This window comes from Pipra filicauda, unplaced genomic scaffold (genome assembly GCF_003945595.2).
Source record: "Pipra filicauda isolate LSUMZ 115617 unplaced genomic scaffold, ASM394559v2 scaffold472_size498715_pilon, whole genome shotgun sequence".
NCBI classification, from domain to species: domain Eukaryota; kingdom Metazoa; phylum Chordata; class Aves; order Passeriformes; family Pipridae; genus Pipra; species Pipra filicauda.
Genome location: NW_024104612.1, coordinates 131,708 through 151,435, shown reverse-complemented (window position 1 = coordinate 151,435; position 19,728 = coordinate 131,708). Strand labels below are relative to the sequence as shown.

General features: G+C 42.1%; 1 protein-coding gene across 3 annotated transcripts in view; it reads right to left on the bottom strand.

Moving 5' to 3' along the window:
* The window catches only part of IFT140 (intraflagellar transport 140), a 79,727-nt gene that overhangs the window by 55,817 nt on the left and 4,182 nt on the right, over positions 1-19,728 (bottom strand). For all 3 annotated transcript variants that reach the window (XM_027737912.2, XM_027737913.2, XM_039386212.1), the window contains exons 2-13: positions 18,304-18,479; positions 16,681-16,902; positions 15,154-15,275; positions 14,366-14,508; positions 10,482-10,657; positions 9,315-9,406; positions 6,576-6,682; positions 5,224-5,372; positions 2,898-3,101; positions 2,438-2,510; positions 1,181-1,272; positions 222-349 (exon numbers count right to left, since the gene is read on the bottom strand). In XM_027737912.2, the coding sequence (XP_027593713.2) occupies positions 222-349; positions 1,181-1,272; positions 2,438-2,510; positions 2,898-3,101; positions 5,224-5,372; positions 6,576-6,682; positions 9,315-9,406; positions 10,482-10,657; positions 14,366-14,508; positions 15,154-15,275; positions 16,681-16,902; positions 18,304-18,450 (1,655 nt within the window). In that variant the 5' untranslated portion in view covers positions 18,451-18,479. The remainder of the gene's footprint in view (positions 1-221; positions 350-1,180; positions 1,273-2,437; positions 2,511-2,897; positions 3,102-5,223; positions 5,373-6,575; positions 6,683-9,314; positions 9,407-10,481; positions 10,658-14,365; positions 14,509-15,153; positions 15,276-16,680; positions 16,903-18,303; positions 18,480-19,728) is intronic.

Below are 19,728 nucleotides of genomic sequence, written 5' to 3'. Positions count from 1 at the left end.
CTTTTTAAAATAATAATAATCATCATCATCCCATGACTTGTCTAATTATTCCATGGCTCTTCCCTTGCTTTGGAAATAGGCCATCAGCTCCCATAGGCTGCATGTATTGTTTCAAGATTCAAAGGGGCTGTCACTTTTCATCAGATCAAAATCAACTAAAGATTCCACACAAGATGTATGCTCAAGTATAAACAGATTATTTTTAACTGCCTTATTAATACCTGCGTGAGAGATCAAAGATTTTCAAGTGAGCCAAATCGGTTCCCACAGCCAGGAAATTCCCACAGACATCCAGGAGGCATGGACTGCCCTCTGCTTCCGAGAACACCAGCAGCTGCTTAACTGTGCCCTAGGAAGAAACATGTAACACCAGGTTTGTGTGGCCACAGCCTCACTAGAAGGGACTTATCACCAAATTAAGTTACGAACCGCTGAACTTCTGTGTTAGGCAAATCGCTCCCAGGAAGGTGGAGAAACTACACACACACACACACATACACAATCCCTACAAATGCAATCTATGTTTCAGGTATGCATGTAGCCTCAAAAACAGTCTAAATTTAAAACACGTCCTTCTGCAATAATTTCCTCTTCAATAACGCAACCTTTTCCAACTGAGAGGGATATATAAGTAATGGTCTCTGAAGGTCCTTAAATACAAAGCTGCAAAAATAAATACATTATATTTATGTGATGAATCACACCTATTCTAAAATACAATATTTATTTCCTAAATAAAATGAGGTATCATAAAACTCTGATAATTAGATTTCTCTTTCTGGTTCTCACAGATTAGCAGAGGCTGCAAAGGTTCAGCAAAAGATTTTTCAGAACACACAAAATGTGCAGAGAGTATTTTTCATTATCTTGTAAGAATACTCAGTATGTTCATCTTCCTGTCAGTAATATCCATATACATATTCAACCTGCATGCAATTTTGATCCTCTTGAAGTCTGTAAATACTTCTTAGGTACAGTGCAGTAGTGTTCAAAGTGACAGACTTTTTAAAGAACACAAAATGTCAAAGATCTTTCTGCTGAAATACTCAATGTATTTTTTCTATGACATAGGTAGAGTTAATAGATTTGGAAAGATCACCCACTTAAAATTTAAGTTCTAACACCAGTCTTTGAAAACAATAAGGCATATTTGTCCCTTCACTGTTTCCTCAGCCCTTACCTGCCAGGTGCGGACCTGGACCCGATATGGCTCCACTGTGTACAGACTTTCTCCATGCACGGACAGAACTGGAGAGTCACAAAGAAAAGAGCCTGGGACAATTACAATAAAGCCATCATTACAATAAATAGGTTCCATAAAAAGGGAAAAAATAACTTAAAGCACTCAATTTCCACTGTCTTGCACCAAATCCCTTTTCCAATCTGTCAGTTTGTACTGATTTCCAAACTTCTTGGTGTTGCCACCTTCTTCCATTCTGCCACTACATTCAACACCTGGAGCTCCCACTGTGAACAGGTGTTTGTACACTCTCCATGGAAACAAATGGGAGAGGAAGGGCAAAGAATTGATATGGGGAGTGAAAGAAAGAGAAAGGCAAGTGCCATGTGAGATTCTGGTAAGAGAATTCACTCCTTCCTTCATCAAACTGCAACTGAAGAGGGACAACGGAATCTATGGCTTTGCAATCACTTCAGGAGTGGTACAGATTGTTGGGACTGTGGTGGTAATAACACAGTGATTCAGCATGGAAAATTATTTACAAAGGAGTAAAGGTAGACAAGATAAGGCACTTAACAGAAAACAGTTGACGGTTCTTAAAAGACAAACCTCAAGATTTTGGATGGGATTGATGGAATTCTGCATCACTTATTACTCAAGGCAGAAATAATTAGGGAGAATTAATCACTTAAAAAATAATTTACTTAGCTCTATATACAGAAATTTATGGGACAACTTTTCCTGAGAGCTGGGACTAAAACCCTTCTTCCCAGTTCTTATGTAAGTGCTATGAAACCTTGATGACACTTTCCCCCAAGCAAAGTGGAAAAGCCTTCAATAGCCATTGACATGTCCTATCTGTAAAGGCAACAGGAGCCACAGGTACAAAAACAAGAAAAAATTCTGTTCTTGATCAAATGTTGGAATGATGCACTTTAAAAAAAAAAAAAAAAAAACCAAAATCAAAAAAAAGCAGTTCTATCCTCATATCAAGTTTCGTGCAAGGCCCTGTACAATGTAATTTAGCTACATCAGATAGAAGTTTGTTTCCTCAAGTCTTGAATTTTTTGCCAGTCTAGAGGAAGGTGTCCCTGCCCAGGGCAGGGGGGTTGGAACGACATGAGCTTTAAAGTCCCCCCCAACCCAAACTCTTCTATGATTCTATGACTACAGTCCATTAACTACCATGAATGAAGAGAACATACAACTCTGGAGGAAAAGAATCATTTCAACTCTGACCAGTGTTTTAAGTCCTACCTGCACTTCTGAAGGTATCTCCTGAACACTCAAAGACAGTCACCTGTTTCCCGTTCCAGAATACTAGAGCATCCTAGAACAAACAAAACACCAAATGAGTGTGTACATTCAGTTCCTTTGGAAACATACAGGAATGTACACAATAACACAGCAAGAACTCCACCACAATAGCCACCATTTACTAGTTCCTCTGTACATTGGGCTGGAAGGCTTTTGGTAATCCAGAAGTTCTCTGGGTTCTGGTCAGCACCTCAAGAATTCCTGAGTCCCTGTGCTATCCGAAAAACCAGCTCCACCACAGCACCATTGCTACCATTACAACACTACCTCCATAACACACTAAGCTGAACATCAAAGAAAGTTTATCTTAAAGACTTAAAATGTTTCATCTCTATACACTGAACTGGGCAACTGATTAAGCAAATAAATGAAAACAAAACAAAACAAAAAAACAATTAACCTTAGTAGCAAAGACTCCATTAACGTTCATATCGACACGGAGGCTGTGCGTGGCTCCTGTGCTGAAGGTGGTCACATTGAAGAGGCTGGGAGACACCTGAACCACAGCCACCTGCTGATGAAAATGCGCCGACATGGCCTGTTCGCTGAGGATCACCACAGAGCTCAGGCTGTTCACTGCCAGCAGGTTTTTTCGGGAGCCCCACTGTACAGAACGGGGAAAGAAAAACCACACCATTTCATCTATGGTCTTGAACAGTCACAGCAATGTCCCCAAGGAGATGACATAGGGAAGGACACAAATAAATAAACAAACATTTTTATACATACATGAAATTCTACTATCTAAATACAGCTACAGGCAATGACTAGGAATTATTACAGATTCAAACTATTATGCTTGTTATCCAGCTACTCAGACTCCCTTCGTCTAAGTAGAGGAGCTGGTTTTTAAATTAAAACCGCTTCTTTTTTTAAGATACTATTGCACCACCTTACATTTACTGCTGCAAGAGAGCATCATGTATTTAAAGGGTTTAATAACTCTTTCTAATATCCAACCCAAAGCTCCCATGACACAACTCCAGGCCATTCCCTGGGTGCTGTCCCTGGTCCCCAGAGAGCAGAGCTCAGTCCCTGCCCCTCCTCTGCCCCTCCCCAGGAAGTTGGAACTGCAGTGAGGTCTCCCCTCAGTCTCCATTTCTCCAGTTGAACACACCAAGGGCCCTCAGTGTCCTCGCATGGCTTCAAATCAAGGCCCTTCATCATCTTCATTGCCCTCCTTACAACAAAAATAATCTAGAGTTTCCATAATTAAAGACAGCTTGATGAGATAGACCCACTGTGCTTGCTGACAATTGTTTGGCAATGCTTTTGTTTATGCTCCCAAACATTGGAACAAGGTGCTATTTCTGGACAGTGCTTCGTATCCTGTTATCTGGATACGAAGGCTCAAATGGGCAAGAAACACCTATATTTCTTCCCTTCCCTCAACTTATTAGCAGAGGTATGAGATATTATTCATGGCACACACTATATCCTATATCCTGGACCTTTTGTTACTGAAGCATGTTCATAAAACACTTGGATTCTCTATTTTCACAGCACTTCTGGTTTAACTTTGTAAGCAGGACTGTGTTATGGACTCCCATTGCTTTTTAAATACTTTTCACTCTTATGTGGAAACAGAATAATAACAAATATAAAATTACTTTCTCTTGAAAGGCACCAGATACATTTGTTTGATTTTCTTTTCTTATGAAAAATAATGGGGATTGTTCTCACATATGAAACCAGCAACAGAATGATATAAAGTATAATAGAAACACTCTAAAATTGAAAAGAGTTAACATGGTATAAAACCCCAACAACAAAAAGTCTGGAGAATCTAAAGCACAAGCTTTGCCTTTTAGTAGAATGGTGGTGGTTAAAAAAGCTGTTTATCAATATAAAATTTTTTCAAGTTAAATTCGTGATTGTTATACTCAGCATTTCTCTTCTGCATACATCAAAATGCTAATAGGTATAGAATGACAGTGTTTAACCTCACTGTGACAAGTGAAAATATTCCAAATAAATAAAAATGCTGAACCCTGACACTTAACAGGCGATGGGTTAAAATATATTATAATGCTGTATCTTGTTACAGCCTTCAGCATTAAAAATAGTGCAAATAGCAGTAGAGATGGTTTAAAGCATTTGGTTTACAAATTTGTAAGAGTAAATTTATTATTCCCATCTAGTCTGACACTATCACACATTATAAAATTATCTGGCAAACAAGAAATGTTTTTCTGATGAAAAAGCAGCTGGAAATACCATTTGGTGTGTAAAAACATAGCATTCCATTCTAGATGGCCCATCTTCTCACCAAAAAAATATTTGGTTGTAAATACATCCTTTTATTTTTCATAACTACCAGTAAGAGCAAACTTTATGTTGAGAAATTGACGAAAAGAAGAAAATTATTGATGAATAAAAGTATGCATTTAGTCAGCTTTTCCTGCTTGTTATTTTATAAATTTATGTAAAATTGACATTCCTGACAACCTCTCTTTTCCAGAAGATGACTTCAGGGTGCTGAATCCAAAGGGTTTGTCGATGAGACACATGATGGAGAGACTAGCTACAAACAGGGAATATTTCTGCCCATTTCAATTTTAAAAGTTACTTGATTTTCATGGTTTTTCCTCCTAAGGAGGACCAACCTGTGGTGGGACACATATCCTTATGAGAATGATTGTGTTCATCTGTTTCACAAAGGTGCTCTATTCATCCAACTGTTGTGAAGTCCCACCAACATTCAAGGAAGCTCTTTCCTTTCTTACCTTTATCTGAGTGACATTTCCCTCAAGTTCTGTGGATGCCTGGAACTTCCATTTCTCCTTGCCCTCCAAAGCCCATGTGCTCTGGTCAGATCCTGCTATTTTCCTCCACATCGCTACCCTCCCTTTGCTCGTTCCAGCTGCCAGGAGACCTGCCATTCACAGACACACCTCAGGAAAACAAACCCACGTTAGACAATGTAACAGGCAGCCAACTCCAGCTCTCGGGTACTGAGAATCCACCTTGCACAGAACCATTTTTTGCTTTACTCACTGCAAACCAAAATCCTAGTCCTGGACTGGGGAATCTTTCTGGAGAAACAATGGGAGAAGTTCCATTGTTGTGGAAGTTCCACTGGAGAAGTGCATCACAAGGTGCACTTTTTAAGCTACCAGATGAAGTTATCTTTTACAATGACTTCATTTTAACCATTTATTAGAATACAGAACCATAGAATATCCTCAGGTGGAAGGGACCCACAAGGATCATTGGGTCCAGCTCTTGGCTCTACACAGGACACCCCAACAATCCCACCATGTTCCTGAGAGCATTGTCCAAATGCTCCTTGAGTTCTGGCAGCCTTGGGACCAAGACCACTGCCCTGAGGAGCCTGTTCAGTGCCCAACCACCCTCTGGCGGAGGAACCTTTTCCTGAGATCCAATTTAACCTTCCCCTGACACAACTCCAGCCGTTCCCTTGTGTCCTGTCCCTGGTTACACAGAGCAGAGGTCGGAGCTGCCCCTCCACTGCCCCTTGTGAGGAAGCTGCTGGCCCTGATGAGGTCTGACCTCAGTCTCCTCTTCTCCAGTTGAACAAAACTGGTGCCCTCAGCTGCTCCGCATACAGCCCGTGTTTATTTTTGAATAGCTGGTTTTTAGTCACCATGGGCAAGCGACCACTGAAAACCATTCCAGGAGATAGCAGCTGTGCCTGCACTGGCAAACCAGGTGATGCACAAGAGTAGCTCTGTAGAAAAGATCCATTTTCGAGACCTGGCATCCACACATTACATGCTGGTGAGCTCTCCTTTGCATTAGCTGTAGTGTGGGCTTGTTGGTTGAATGCCCCAAACACGCTGGAGTGCATTAGGAGTACTCCAGGAGTACCAAAGGGAATCCAGCTTGTGTGCCATGAGACAACTCCACAGCAAGTTAAGGTGTGGTGGAGTATCGAATGATCTCCCTGCACCTTCAAAGGCACATTTCTGATCCAAACTAAAACCTTCTACATCATATGCTGCCACCGAGACCCTCAGTCACAAGGAAAATATACTGAAATGACTCCAGGGCACGGAAGGCTGAGGTTTGACAAGGATTAGGATCAAGAGATCACAGCTCCCATGTTATTTCTCACCTTTAGCACTGCAGTAAGACACGCAGTTAATACATTCTCCTCCTTCAAAGCCAAATTGTACATCCGGGGAGAGCACATAGTTCTCATCTCGGTCCAAATCCCAGAACCTAAGGCACACAAAACAAGAGTGTTAATAATGCTTTTCCTTCCAAGTGTCTTGCTAAACACAGTTCAATAGGATGCTGTACATGACACGAATTTGCTATTTCCCTATGTAGTGGTTTGAACCTTGTTTTCCCCAGAGGCTAAGAGAAGTGGTAGACCCCAAGGGGTGGAAACCCCTGGAAGTTTTGAAGTTCTGCCCAATGGGCGCTCCTGCAGAAATGTAAACATATCACAACCAGACCGGAAAAGAAGAGTTGTAGTTTGGTTGTAGGAGAGGTGGCCATGTTGTAGAGCCACGAGGTAGGGGCTCTGAGCCCCTTGGGGCCTCTGGCCCCCTCCCAGCCCCTGGCTGGGGGCTGCAGGGACCTGGAACAGCATAAAGCTGGGCTAGGTGCCTGTCGTTATGCCGGGAGATGTTTTCTCCATGGGCACAGAGCAGCAGCCGACGCTGACCAGAGAAACAGTGGCAGAGAGCCAGAGATAAGAACCTGAACTGAAGAAGCAGCAGAAGCAACATTCAACACTGCAGAGGAGACTCCTGGAAGGAGAGTCGAGGAAAGGAGAGCCAGCAGCTGAGAGCTACAGAGTTCTTGGGGGTAAGACTGATACCAGATCCCCAAAACTCCTTTGAGACCTCCTGGAAGGAGGAAGATGATGGACTCTTACTTGAAAGAGCCTTGAAGTGCGACATGCACTGTAGAAAGGAGCTAGAGAGCTCCGAGAGGAATGCAGGGGGAGTTGACCTTGGCTTCCCCCCCCCTCGCACTGCTGCCACAGGGCACAGAGGCCCTGCAAGAGATACCAGACCGTCACGATCTTCGTGAGTGAAGATTTTTGGGAAAGGTCATTAACCCTTCCAGCCTGCGCAGTGGATTTTTAGGTGAGACACAGCGTGTGCTGAACTGAGCCCACCCTTTAGTCCAGAGGTTCATCTGCCGGGGCCGAGCAAAGCTTGGACAGTGGCAGTGAGGTCCCCAGGATGTAGGTTTGTTTAGAGTGACCTTCTCTTAGGTGGATTGCCTACCAAGGCTGACGAGCTCCACCTGCCCAGGGGGCCGGGAATCGAACCCGGGTCGCAGAGGGGAGAGTCAGGCACTCTAACCACTAGACCACCAGAGGCCCCCGTTGGTATTGGTCTTCGTGATATGACGTGGTGAAACGACCTTGTCTGGGGTTACGAAGTCCACGGAAGACCCCTCGGTTGTGAGGCGATGGGGCCGGGGGAGCTTGAATACCTCCCTCGTGGACACTGGCAGAAAGCCAGCTATCAGCTGCTGCATGAGATGAGAAGAAACCTGCTGCCTCAGAAGATGCTGCTGTTCAGAGACTGGAAGGGATCTGTCCTTCTTTCCCTCCTGGACTTTTATTTGGAGGGGAGAAGAGATCTGATCCATTGTAAATACTATATGTCATGGTAGAGATAGTTGTGATCATGTGTATAATGTGATATGGTATTTATTTGTACAGTCATTGTAATATATTTCCCTTTCCCCCACTTTGGAGTCTGGTGTGTTTTGTCTGGAAAAACCTCTCTCACATTAGGTTGAGATGTGGGAGGGGGAATGGAGCTAGGGAATTGGATGTTGGGGCTATCTCAAACCATGACACCCTAATACCCAGATCATGCAATTTTTAAAATTAAATTGTCAGCAGCTGCCTCTGGAATGTGAATTTCTTAACAATCCTTTTCCTTTGACTTTTTAATCTGCAGCACATTTTGCGATATTCTACTATGAAGAAAGGTATCAGAAGCAAAATCAGCTTTAAGAAAAAAAGAAAAAAAATGAGGGCTAGTTGCAATTTTCCTCCTCCCTACTTACGCTTCCTCCCCTATTTTAAGCATATCCCTTGGTTAGCCACCAGTCCTTCGGATTCCAGGATTTATTTTCTAGAACTAAACACTGCCATAAAACATATTCCTTCTTGATACTCGGTCTTTATTATATTCTCATAAAATTAACAGAAGATCCTGTCTGATCGTAGCAGATAGGGAGTTAGTAATGTTAATGGAACACTCCCACCCTCCAAACAGTTAGAGGAAACAGGTACAGCAAGTCATAGTAAAGACAGGGAGAAAATATTTTAAAAAGATCCAAAAGGGTAAAACTACAGAACACAGTAACATAACAGCACAGCAAAGTAACATACATACTTTAAAGTATTAGGGACAGGAGAAACTTAATTACTTGTCTTATATTACAGTAACAGAGAAATGACCTGAAAAGTAAGCACTTTTTTCCAGTTGCTGATGCTATGAGTATCCTAAGGATCAGACAGGAACAATGGCAAGAGCAGCTAAATGGCTGCAAAACCCCCAGGTGGGTCTATTTTTAGAAGAAATCAATAACAGCACTCAAGGAAGGAACAGATTTGGGTAGCACTGCCTAACAATATAAAATACCTTAGAGAGAAAGCAGGCCATATAGAATCAGTTTTTGTCCTCAAGGAAACAGATTTTTCATTCAATTTCTCTATTTATTTTGAGAAAAAAAAAACAGGAAATATTGGGAGTTTTTCATTATTGGTAAAAAAAACCACAACCAACATTTCAGCAAAATATTCAGTTCAGACTGTAAACCTTTCAGCTGGCCCTTCTCAGGGGCATCCAGAAAACTTTCAAACGAGGGTTCTTACCTGATGACTGTCTCACCTAGCGCTGTAACAACCAGGCTATGGTCTATCAGAATGATGTCTGCAGAATGAGCAGTCTTCCCACTTAACTTCACCTGTTTACCATAAGCACATAAATAAATTTACAGAAGGTGGGAGGAACACACTGAAGGACAGTAAGCATCTGAACTGCCTAGTTTGGCTAAAAAGTTAAGATGTAAGAATAACTCGACCCATCTGTCAGTTCAGACAGACTAACAGTGATCACCACTAAGTGCATCAAGATGTGATGTATAAATTTAATAAAAGAAACCTTGCAGTGGGTTAATTAAGTAGGTAAGGAGCAGTTTTTCACTCTTGCACTAGGTCTTCTCTTAGAACTTGATAAAGAGGGCTTTAAAATGTGAAATACTAAATCTTACTTCTAGTCAAACATAAGTAATGATCAATAAGAGGTGGACACTCCTGTAATACACAAGTGTCCAGTCTTTTCTATCTTAGATAAAGAGAAAAAACATCCTAGGAAGGTGAAGGTTTGGGTTCCACCCACAAGCAGCATTCTGTAACAGTGCAGTATTTTATTTGAGGCAAGGAGATTACAAATCCTGGAAGAGGTTTGTTTGCTTTTTGCCCTTTTTTGCCCCAAATAATTTTTGGGTCACTACATTATTATTTGTGATTCTGTGATTACTGGGCTTTAATTTTTCGAAAGCTGCCTCGCCTTTCGAGGCATGTAAAACGACACCATCTTTCAGATGCGCAGACAAAGGCAGTGTCACCCAGAGGAGGTGCTGAAAGACAGAAAGCTCCAAATCTCTGAGGACACAGATTGACTATTTATTCACAACATATTTTAACAAATATTTGATTATACTGGAATTTCCAATTTTTCTCCAATTCACTACGAAAAGGCAATGAAGTGTAAAAGGATTAAGACAGGATCAAAATGAAAGAAAATTATGAAAAAATAGGAAGACAAGATCACAGAATCAAAAAACCATCTTTCCAAGTTCATTAACAGATCAGCCTATTCCACTTTTAAATGAGCATATTTTTGTTTGTTCACCAAGGTATTATCTGAGAAACAAAAATGACAGTTCATTCATTTGTAGGCAAAACAGTGATAATCAAAAAAAAAAAATACTTACAAAGAATAAATATTGCAACTTTACCCTGTAGTGTGACTCTTACCTTCATGAGCTCTTCTGCCTCTCCCTCAGGGGTAAGTGCATACAAGGACAACTGCAGGTTCTCTGTTATTATAAGTAAAACATCTCTTTCCTCCAGCAACAGGAGCTTTCGGACCAGACTGTCAGTGGACAACACCTGCCTTGTCTTTCCTTTCTCATTCACGTAGTGCACAGAACCTGCAGCACACACAAACAAGGTGCAGCTTTTAGTCAAAAGCTTTTAGCTACAAAACCCAAAGTTGCTGCTTTCTATCTTAACAAAACATTCCACAAGTGCTGAAAAGGTAAAAAACCCAACAATTCTTTTGTCTTATAGTTTGTCTCATGATACAGACTATGACAGCTGACAGGAACAATAAACTAAAGCTTATTTTTCCCTATTTAGGAAATCCAATAATAATAATTTTAAACTCCAAGCAAACTTTCTGCATGAAAGTGGCTTCTGAAACCTTCAGTCTTAGAAATAATATGTGAAAGAAGAATGGCAGCTAAGAATTGGTCCAATTTACAGCAGAGTTTAGATGACAGAAAACTGCAGACCTGAAGTTCTCCATTGTTTAGAAACACTGCACCACACATCAAATTCAGCTTTAATCCATTAATTTCACTGGCAAATGGGATTGTGTCTTTCTAAGAACACTGACAACAGCAACTACGGCATCCATCAACATTTTAAAAGCCACTATCATTTCATTAAGTTGTACTATTCTATAAATCATAGAATCACAGAATCATTAAGTTGTATTATTCTATAAATCATAGAATCACAGAGTCATTAAGTTGTACTATTCTATAAATCATAGAATCACAGAGTCATTAAGTTGTACTATTCTATAAATCATAGAATCACAGAACATTAAGTTGTACTATTTTATAAATCATAGAATCACAGAATCATTAAGGTTGGAAAAGACCTCCAACATCATCAAGTCCAACCTTCAACCAAGTACCACCATGCCCACTAAACCCTACCATGAAGTGGCACGTTTCAGGGCATGTTGACTCCACCACTGCCCTGGGCAGCCTGTGCCAGTGCCTGACTACCCTTTCAGGGAAAAAAATGTCCCAAATATCCAACCTAAACCTGCCCTGGCACAACTTGACACTGTTTTCTCTCCTCCTGTCCCTTGTTCCCTGGGAGCAGAGCCTGACACAGGGCTCCCTGTCAGGGGGTTGCAGAGCCAGAAGGTCCCCCCAAGCCTCCTTTTCTCCAGGCTGAGCCCCCCCAGCTCCCTCCTGCTGCTCCAGCCCCTTCCCAGTTCCGTTCCCTTCCCTGGACACACTCCAGCCCCTCAATGTCTCTTGTCTGAGGGGCCCAGAACTGCCCCCAGGGCTGGAGGTGCCCCAGCAGTGCCAGCACAGGGATGGGCACTGCCCTGGGCCTTCTGATACAGCCCAGGGGCCATTGGCCTTCTTGCCCACCTGGGCACATCTGGCTCATGTTCAGCCACTGCTGACCAGCACCCCCAGGTTCTTTCCTGCCGGGCACTTTCCAGCCACTCTGTCCCAGGCCTGGAGCTCCGCGAGGTTGCTGGACTCAAGTGCAGAACCCAGCACTTGGCCTTACTGAACCTCATACAACTGGCCTCGGCCCACTGCATGCCCAGGTTTAGGCAGTGAAAACCCCTACATGGTTGTTTGCAAGTGGTATTACAAAAATCACCCAAACCAATGTAATTGAAACCTGACAGATCTCATGCCACACCCACATAATGTCTTAGCAAATCATGATATTATACAAGGGTGATATTTTAAAACAGTGCAAATCAAAAAAAACCTGCGAAATTAAATAGTATCTTACCCCAAAAGCTGAAGCAGAAAATGCAAATGTATAAAAATGAACATTAAGGATCCATGCTAAAATGTTGTACCCAAGGAACAATATGATGTATCTAATTAAAAGAATGTTTAGATTTCCAAAAATCTTGCAAATACATTACCATCCTCTACACTCCAGCCATATAAAAAAAAAAAAATTAAAGTCCTGTCCCACTGCTTTATTTTCTCCCTGACATAAAACACTGCACAGATAATTTCATCTTGTTAAACCACAGAATGGTTTGGGTTGGAAGGGACTCTAAAGTTCATCTCTTTTCAACCCACCTGTCATGGGCAGGGACACCTTCCGCTATCCCAGGTTGCTCCAAGCCCCGTCCAACCTGGTCTCAAACACTTCCAGGGATGGGGCAGCCACAGCTTCTCTGGGCAACCTGTGCCAGGGCCTCACCACCCTCACAGCCAACAATTTCTTCCCAATATCTCATCTATCCCTGCACTCTGGCAGTGGGAAGCCATTCCCCCTTGTCCTGTCCCTCCATCCCTTGTCCCAAGTCCCTCTCCAGCTCTCCTGGAGCCCCTTCAGGGCCTGGAAGGGGCTCTCAGGTCTCCTGGGAGCCTTCTTTTCTCTGGGTGAACACCTCCAGCTCTCCCAGCCTGGCTCCAGAGCAGAGGGGCTCCAACCCTCTGATCATCACTGTGGCTTCCTCTGGACTCGCTCCAGCAGTTCCATGTCCTTCCTGTGCTGAGGATCCCAGACCCGACACAGCTCTGCAGGTGGGGTCTCACCTGAGGGGGCAGAGGGGCAGGATCCCCCCTCCCCTGCTGCCCACGCTGTGGGATCAGTGCAGGACGTGGAGGGTTTCTGCATCCCAGCACACACAGACAAGGCATGTCCAGCCTCTCACCCACCAAGTCCTTCTCAGGGCATTTGGGAGTTATGGCAAATCAATAACCAGATTAAGAACTGTGTCCAAAACACATGCCCAAACCAACCTAGTCAATGCGGCTGCTCAAAAGGAACAGTGCCACTTGAAATTTGAGAAGTGCGGCAAAGAGGCCAAAGCAAGGACAGCACCTGCAGGATGCACAGCCTGTCCCTAGATGGGGCTCTGCACCACCAAAACAGCGGCTTTGAAGGTGAGGGTGGAACAGGCACAGCTGCTCAAAGCTTCCTTCTCTCCTTGTACCTTTGAGAAGTGCTCTGTAAGCCTTTTCCAACCACGCAGCTGGCCCATGCCACTCCTGCCAGCTGTACTGGTGTAAACGGGGGGTGTCATTCTTGATAAAACACGGAATCACACTGTAACTGAGCTGCAGAACCAGTGTAACTGAAATGTCTTCAGAGTAGTTACACTTGAATCAAGAGGACTATATACTCAAATCACCTGCCAGAAACATACTCATTGTGCTACTTGTCACACACATTCTATCTCCAGTTCAGAATGAGCAGGTTAGAGAGAGAAGGCATCAGGAGAACAATGGGGTGAGAAGAAAATTGCTTGGGGCAAACTAGTACCCAGAAGACTAAAAGGGAGAGGAAAAGACCATAAAGAGGAAAAGACCAGGAAGAGATGATATTAGGGAGAAAACTAACAGAACAGATTCTCAGACTATTTTTGCTGTCTTAGACTGAAGCATCATTTCAAAGAATGAGAAAAACATGAAAAAGCAAATTCAGAATTTATTTTAGGAGGTATGTTTTAGCAGGATTTGCCTATTTATAGATAAAAACACCTCACGACACACACATTATTTTGAAGGTTTGCACAAAGTGCTGACAACTGCTAATTTTATCTACACTTGTGTTAGAGATGGTTTTCCTCGTGCTCACTTCTTCAGGAACCTGACTAACCCAATACCTCTGGTGTCCTTGTGGACAGGACCACCCTGAAGATGGTAAGATTTAAATAATTTTATTAATTTCTTCTTACCACCAAACATTCTACAACTCCTATGAATACTCTACCCTGTTGAATATATGAACATGATGGATATATGGATACACTCCAGATGTTAGATATACGAAAACAGAACTATTATGCACTGAGCTACTTTGAAGCTTTAAGGAAATGTTCCAGCAGACTGGAAAGGTGGTTTTGCTCTTACCATCTGTCAAAGTGATAAAGAAGGAGAGTCCTTCCTGGACTGCCATTTTCAGAGGTGATCCCTTTCCAGCTTTCCTCCAGTTAAACATATCCAAGGCCTTCTCATCACCACTCACAGCTGCTTTTGCCAGCTGTACAAAGTCCCTGCAAACAGAGATACTTCAATCCCAATTCCTTACAGAACAGAGTAGTTTCAGTCTCAAAGAATGGATGCCTAGTTAACTAATTGTATTGTATAAAAAGAAAAAAGATGTTTCATACACTGATTGGAAAAAGGGCAAACTCAAAAAGATACAAAAAAAGAATTTAATATTAATTTTCATTTGCATTGTTTCACCTTTTTTTTTCCATAAGTATTATTATTTTTACAGAGATATGAAACAGAAGAGCCCAGGCAAGGAAAACTCTTCTTTTTTACTAGAGCTGTTTCCTATTTCTTGCTTGGAGAAGAAGGAAATAATAATGTTTAAGAACTGACTTTTAATTTAATTATTTTTACCAATACTTTAATGATAATCATGTTTCCAGTGTGCTTTTCACGATCAGCAACACTGCTCATTAGAACTAAAGACAGAAGAGTTAACAGCAACAGATAGAAGGTATGGACAAGAGGAAGAAGTCCTGTTGCCAGAGACAGCTACCAGAGTGGGAGAAGAGCTTGGAAATAAAGGGCAGTTAGGAGAAGAACCTTTTTTCATATATTTAAAAATAGTTCATCTGTGAGTAGGACTTTCTGTGGAACAAGACAAAGACCTGGTCTAGCAGAGCTTTGCCAGGGCCAATACTCACTCGCCAGGAGGAGGTGGCCGAAAGACACAGTGCCCCAGGCATTTCCCATACTCCTGCTTCAACAGGGCAGGGCCCTGCACTCTGCCTCGGTGGTCCACTTTCCACAGAAACAGGACACCGTGCTGGAAAAAGACAACAGTTAATTCATTCCACTTTGCACACAGATGAGAATCCAGACTTCAGCTACTCACTACACATAAAAATAAAATAAACATTTTATTGACAGAACAAAACCTTTCCTTTCATTTAGTTGACACATAATCACTCCCACTTAAAACTAAGCCACAGGGAATCAGTTATCTTTAACACTATATTATTTCCTTCTTTTTTTCTTAAGATTTAAAGTTCTAACTTCTTTTCAATAGTAAGATGGCAGTATTTATACCATCCAAAACTGTTTATTAAGTGCAATTCTGTCTCTTGCAGCTTAAACAAGGTCACTCAGCTGTGCATCTGTGATACTGCTGTACTCTTGTCCCACAAGGCCACTTGCAGTTCATACAATGTTTGCTGGTTACCTCTGAAAATCACAGGATCCTATGACCTTGCTGGCTCCTCCTCTCACTCTTCCCTCAGCTTTAAATATCACCAAATTCCAAGGATCCCAATTAAAACCACCTACACCATTTACAGGAATGGAGGAAAAGCCAGCAGCTTTCTAAAGCTGCTGAGCTTCCTTCCATCTCATTCTAGATATCCCAGCCTATATCCAGATAAACTAAACTAGTTGCAAACTCAACTCTGAGTTTGAAATACATAAGATTGGAAATGAAAAAAAAAAGGTCACTACCTCTTCACTGGAAAGGATGTAGAACTGGTCTGTTTTCAAATGGTATTTGAAAAGGACAAAGGACATCGACCTCATTATCTATCTGGGTCCCTTCCAAATAGATATGTTTTCACATTCTATCCTGTATTTTCCCAATCACTCTTAACAATCTAAAGCTTTAGTTCCTTGTTATGAAAGTTATTTGCCTTACAAATAGGTTTTCATCATAAGAAGGCACTTAGGTCTTTAGGATTCTTTGTGTGATAAAAACCTTAAAGTCATCCATGTTATTTGTTACTTAAAACATAAATTAAGAGCTTCTGATTTTCACAGCATCCTATTCCAACTTTCTGATGTTATTTTCAAATAATTTTCTCGCATTTCAGGATTTATGATGACAGAAATCTCAGTGAAGATAGAATTGTAGAATCACAGAATATCTTGAGTTGGAAGGGACCCACAAGGATTGTTGAGTCCAGCTCCTGGCCCTGCACAGGACACTCCAACACTTACTGAGGTTAGTTACACTTTTATTTAAAGAGAAATTGGTAGAACAGCAATGAGTACTGTAGAAAAAGTTAAACCCCTAAGATTTGATTTTATTCTCAAAGAGTTTTAATTTGTACCTAAAGAAAAGAAATTTCTCTCCCACAAAACTCTCCCTTCCCCTAACAATCCATTCCATGATCCCTCCCCATCACAGAGCTTCCAACACTGTATTCCACAACAGACACACAACTGGCATTTCAGCCACTCACCTCATCCCCAGACACGAGGCAGGTACCACTCGTGCTCCAGCTCAGGACTGTGATTTTGGTGCTGTGATCTGGGGGTACAATGTGCTGCTCCTTTTCTTGTTTGTTCAGCACCACAACTTCTCCCATCTCCCACCCTGCTGCCAGGATGGGTCTAGAAGGGTGCCAGGCAAGCAATGTGACCTGAAAGCCTCTCTCCACATGTGAATCAGACACATGTTCTCCCTGTGAACCGAAATCAGCGTGAGCTCAGCTCGATGGAAACTCAGCACATGGATGTAGCCAAACCTTCAGATTCACTATCCAGTCAGCAAGATATTTTCCTGTGATACAGGACTGGCATGTAGGAGAGCTACCTGCCAGAGATATCAAGTGGCTACACAAATTCTCGTTACAGCTATTTTATGTGCTAAAATGAAAATGTGCTACAACACGCAGTACATCCATTTGGAAATTGCTAATGAGAATTCAGCAGTGTTGAGTGAGGGAAAGCCTGGCTCTGCTTTTCCAGGCTGTTCTTCCCTCCCAGCACACAGGAGCAGCTCCCAGTCAATATCAAGCTTCCACTCCTGTATGAAGGACAACAAGGCTTTGAGCACATTTCAAGGGAAAAAAATCCCCCAAGTGTTGAAAAAGAATAAAGCACATCACTATTATTATTAGATTATTAGAATAATCTAAGGCTCAAATAGCTCTTAAAGGCAGAACCTCCTTTGGGCATGTTTGCAAGAACATTTCAGGTGATTCATTTAACCTCTCTATGTATTTATTTTTTCATTTATAAAACTAGGATAACAATTTTTCATAATACCCTTTGAAAAGTACACATTTTATAGACGACTCCTATTAACAGACTTACACATTTCCAGTAAGACTGCTGCTATATAACTTGTAGTGCTATTTCCCTAAATAGTAAGCTTTTTTCCTAAAAATTATGCAAACCAAAGCCCTCTCATGTAAAGTTTAGAGTATGCAAAGGAAATATCTGTCTACAGACAGAAACTGTACTAGGAAACAACCTACTCAAATGGAACAAGTTGAGTCTAGCAAATCAGTTCAGTTTCAAGGTGGTGGAATGATTTGTTTAATTTCCATTTCTTTGTATGTGCTATTCACTTAATAGTTAAAAAGAAGCAACAGCATGTGTTCATTTTACTTATAAGCCTGAAATTCTCATACTATGAGAAGTAAAAAGCAAATCAGTAGTCATCACAAACAAGATTTAAAGGCTGTAAAGATCAAATTTCAATCAAAAGATCAATTTAATTTATGAAGATTGTTTTAAAAACACATACAATGAGTAGCTGATGAATCTGTCATGTCCTAGATAGCACAGGACACGGATAGTAATTCAAATCCAGAGAGAGGGATTTACAGAGCATAAGGTAAGGCTGCAAATATAGAGATAAAAAATGTGAAGTTTTTTAAACTATGAGAGGCTGCCCAAAGAAGCTGTGGCTGCCCTGGAAGTGTTCAAGGCCAAGTTGGATGGGGCTTGGAGCTTGGGTGTCCCTGGCCACGGCAAGTGCTAGAATTGGGTGGGCTTTAAGGTCCTTTCCAATCCAAATCAGTCTGTGATTCTGTGACTCCATATCAAAACCAAAAGCAAAGTTGCTGATTATTCACCTGTTCCAGGTAGATATCCACACAGCCCCCAGCCGCTGTGCTGATGGAAGCGACTGCCAGGAGTGGGTGAAGTGGGTGCCAAGCAATGTGGGAAGGGGAGGCAACGGAATCAGGAGCGTCTGCCCGATGATCCACGTACACAGCCATAACAGCAGGAGCTGCCACAGACTGCAAACCTGTACAAGGAAAGCAAACATCTCTAGCAGGTATACTTACACAGATAATACATATACACTACATATGCCGTATTATATTTATCTTACGTACTATATATAATGAGTATGCTTGAAAAACGCGAGAAAATAAAACTACAGTATCAGCATGTTAACACACACTGCACAGACATGAGAAAGTTCACAGCGGTATTTTTTTAAAAAACATGGAGAAACACAGAGCCTTGTAGTCGGTAGATTTACAGTGCACACCAGTGCACTGTACCAGTGGCTTGTGCTGGCCCATTTCAAAGGACTCTGAAATAACACAGAATTTACCAGAAAGATATTTTCAGCGCTTCATATCCAAAGATGTTAATTAAGGTACAGACTGAGCTACTTTATGTTGTGAAGTCTCACTTCTGGGTTTCAAATTAAGTTTTAAAAGTTGTCACCACTTTGAAGCCTGGACTTTTGAAATCATACAGGATTAGTTTAACTGCTACATTGGAACTATTACCAAGATTTGAATGAAAATACTCAGTAAGTGCTGATGTTCCACAGAAAAAAAACTCAAGAACAAAACTCTTTTCAGAGCTGTGAGTCAGAAATGGAGAAAGTCACTAATATGTAATACTTTATGTACAGAGGCGGCCTTTGGGATTTGTGCTGTGGGATCTTATTGGCTCAGATTCAAAAGAAAAACAGCTGGACCAAAACACCTTGATTTACCAGCAAATAATCACAGAGTCAGTGAACAGTTCAGGTTGGAAGGGACCACAGAGTGGGTCATCTGGTCCCACCTCCCTGTTCCAGCAGGGTCTTCCCAGAGCACATGGCATAAGATTGTGTCAAGAGGGTTATGGAATATCTCCAGTGAAGGATACTCCACATCGTCTCTGGGCAGCCTGTTTAGTGCTCAATCATTGCACAGTGAAGAAGTTCTTCTTAATTTTCAGATGAAACTTCCTGTGTTCCAGTTTCTGCCCATTCCTCTTGTCCCGTTGCTGGCTCCCCCCCCACCCCCCAGCAGAGCCTGGTCCATCCTCTGCCCTCTCCCTGCAGACAGTGACAGACAGGGATGAGGTCCCCTCTCAGTGTCTCCTCTGGAGGCTGAACAGCCCCAGCTCCCTCAGCCCAGAACTGGACACAGCACTCCAGGTGAGGCCTCACCAGGGCTGAGCAGAGGGGCAGGATCCCCTCCCTGACCTGCTGGAAATGCCCTTCCTCACACACCCCAGGATCCCCCACCCTGGTCCCAGGGCTGGTCAGG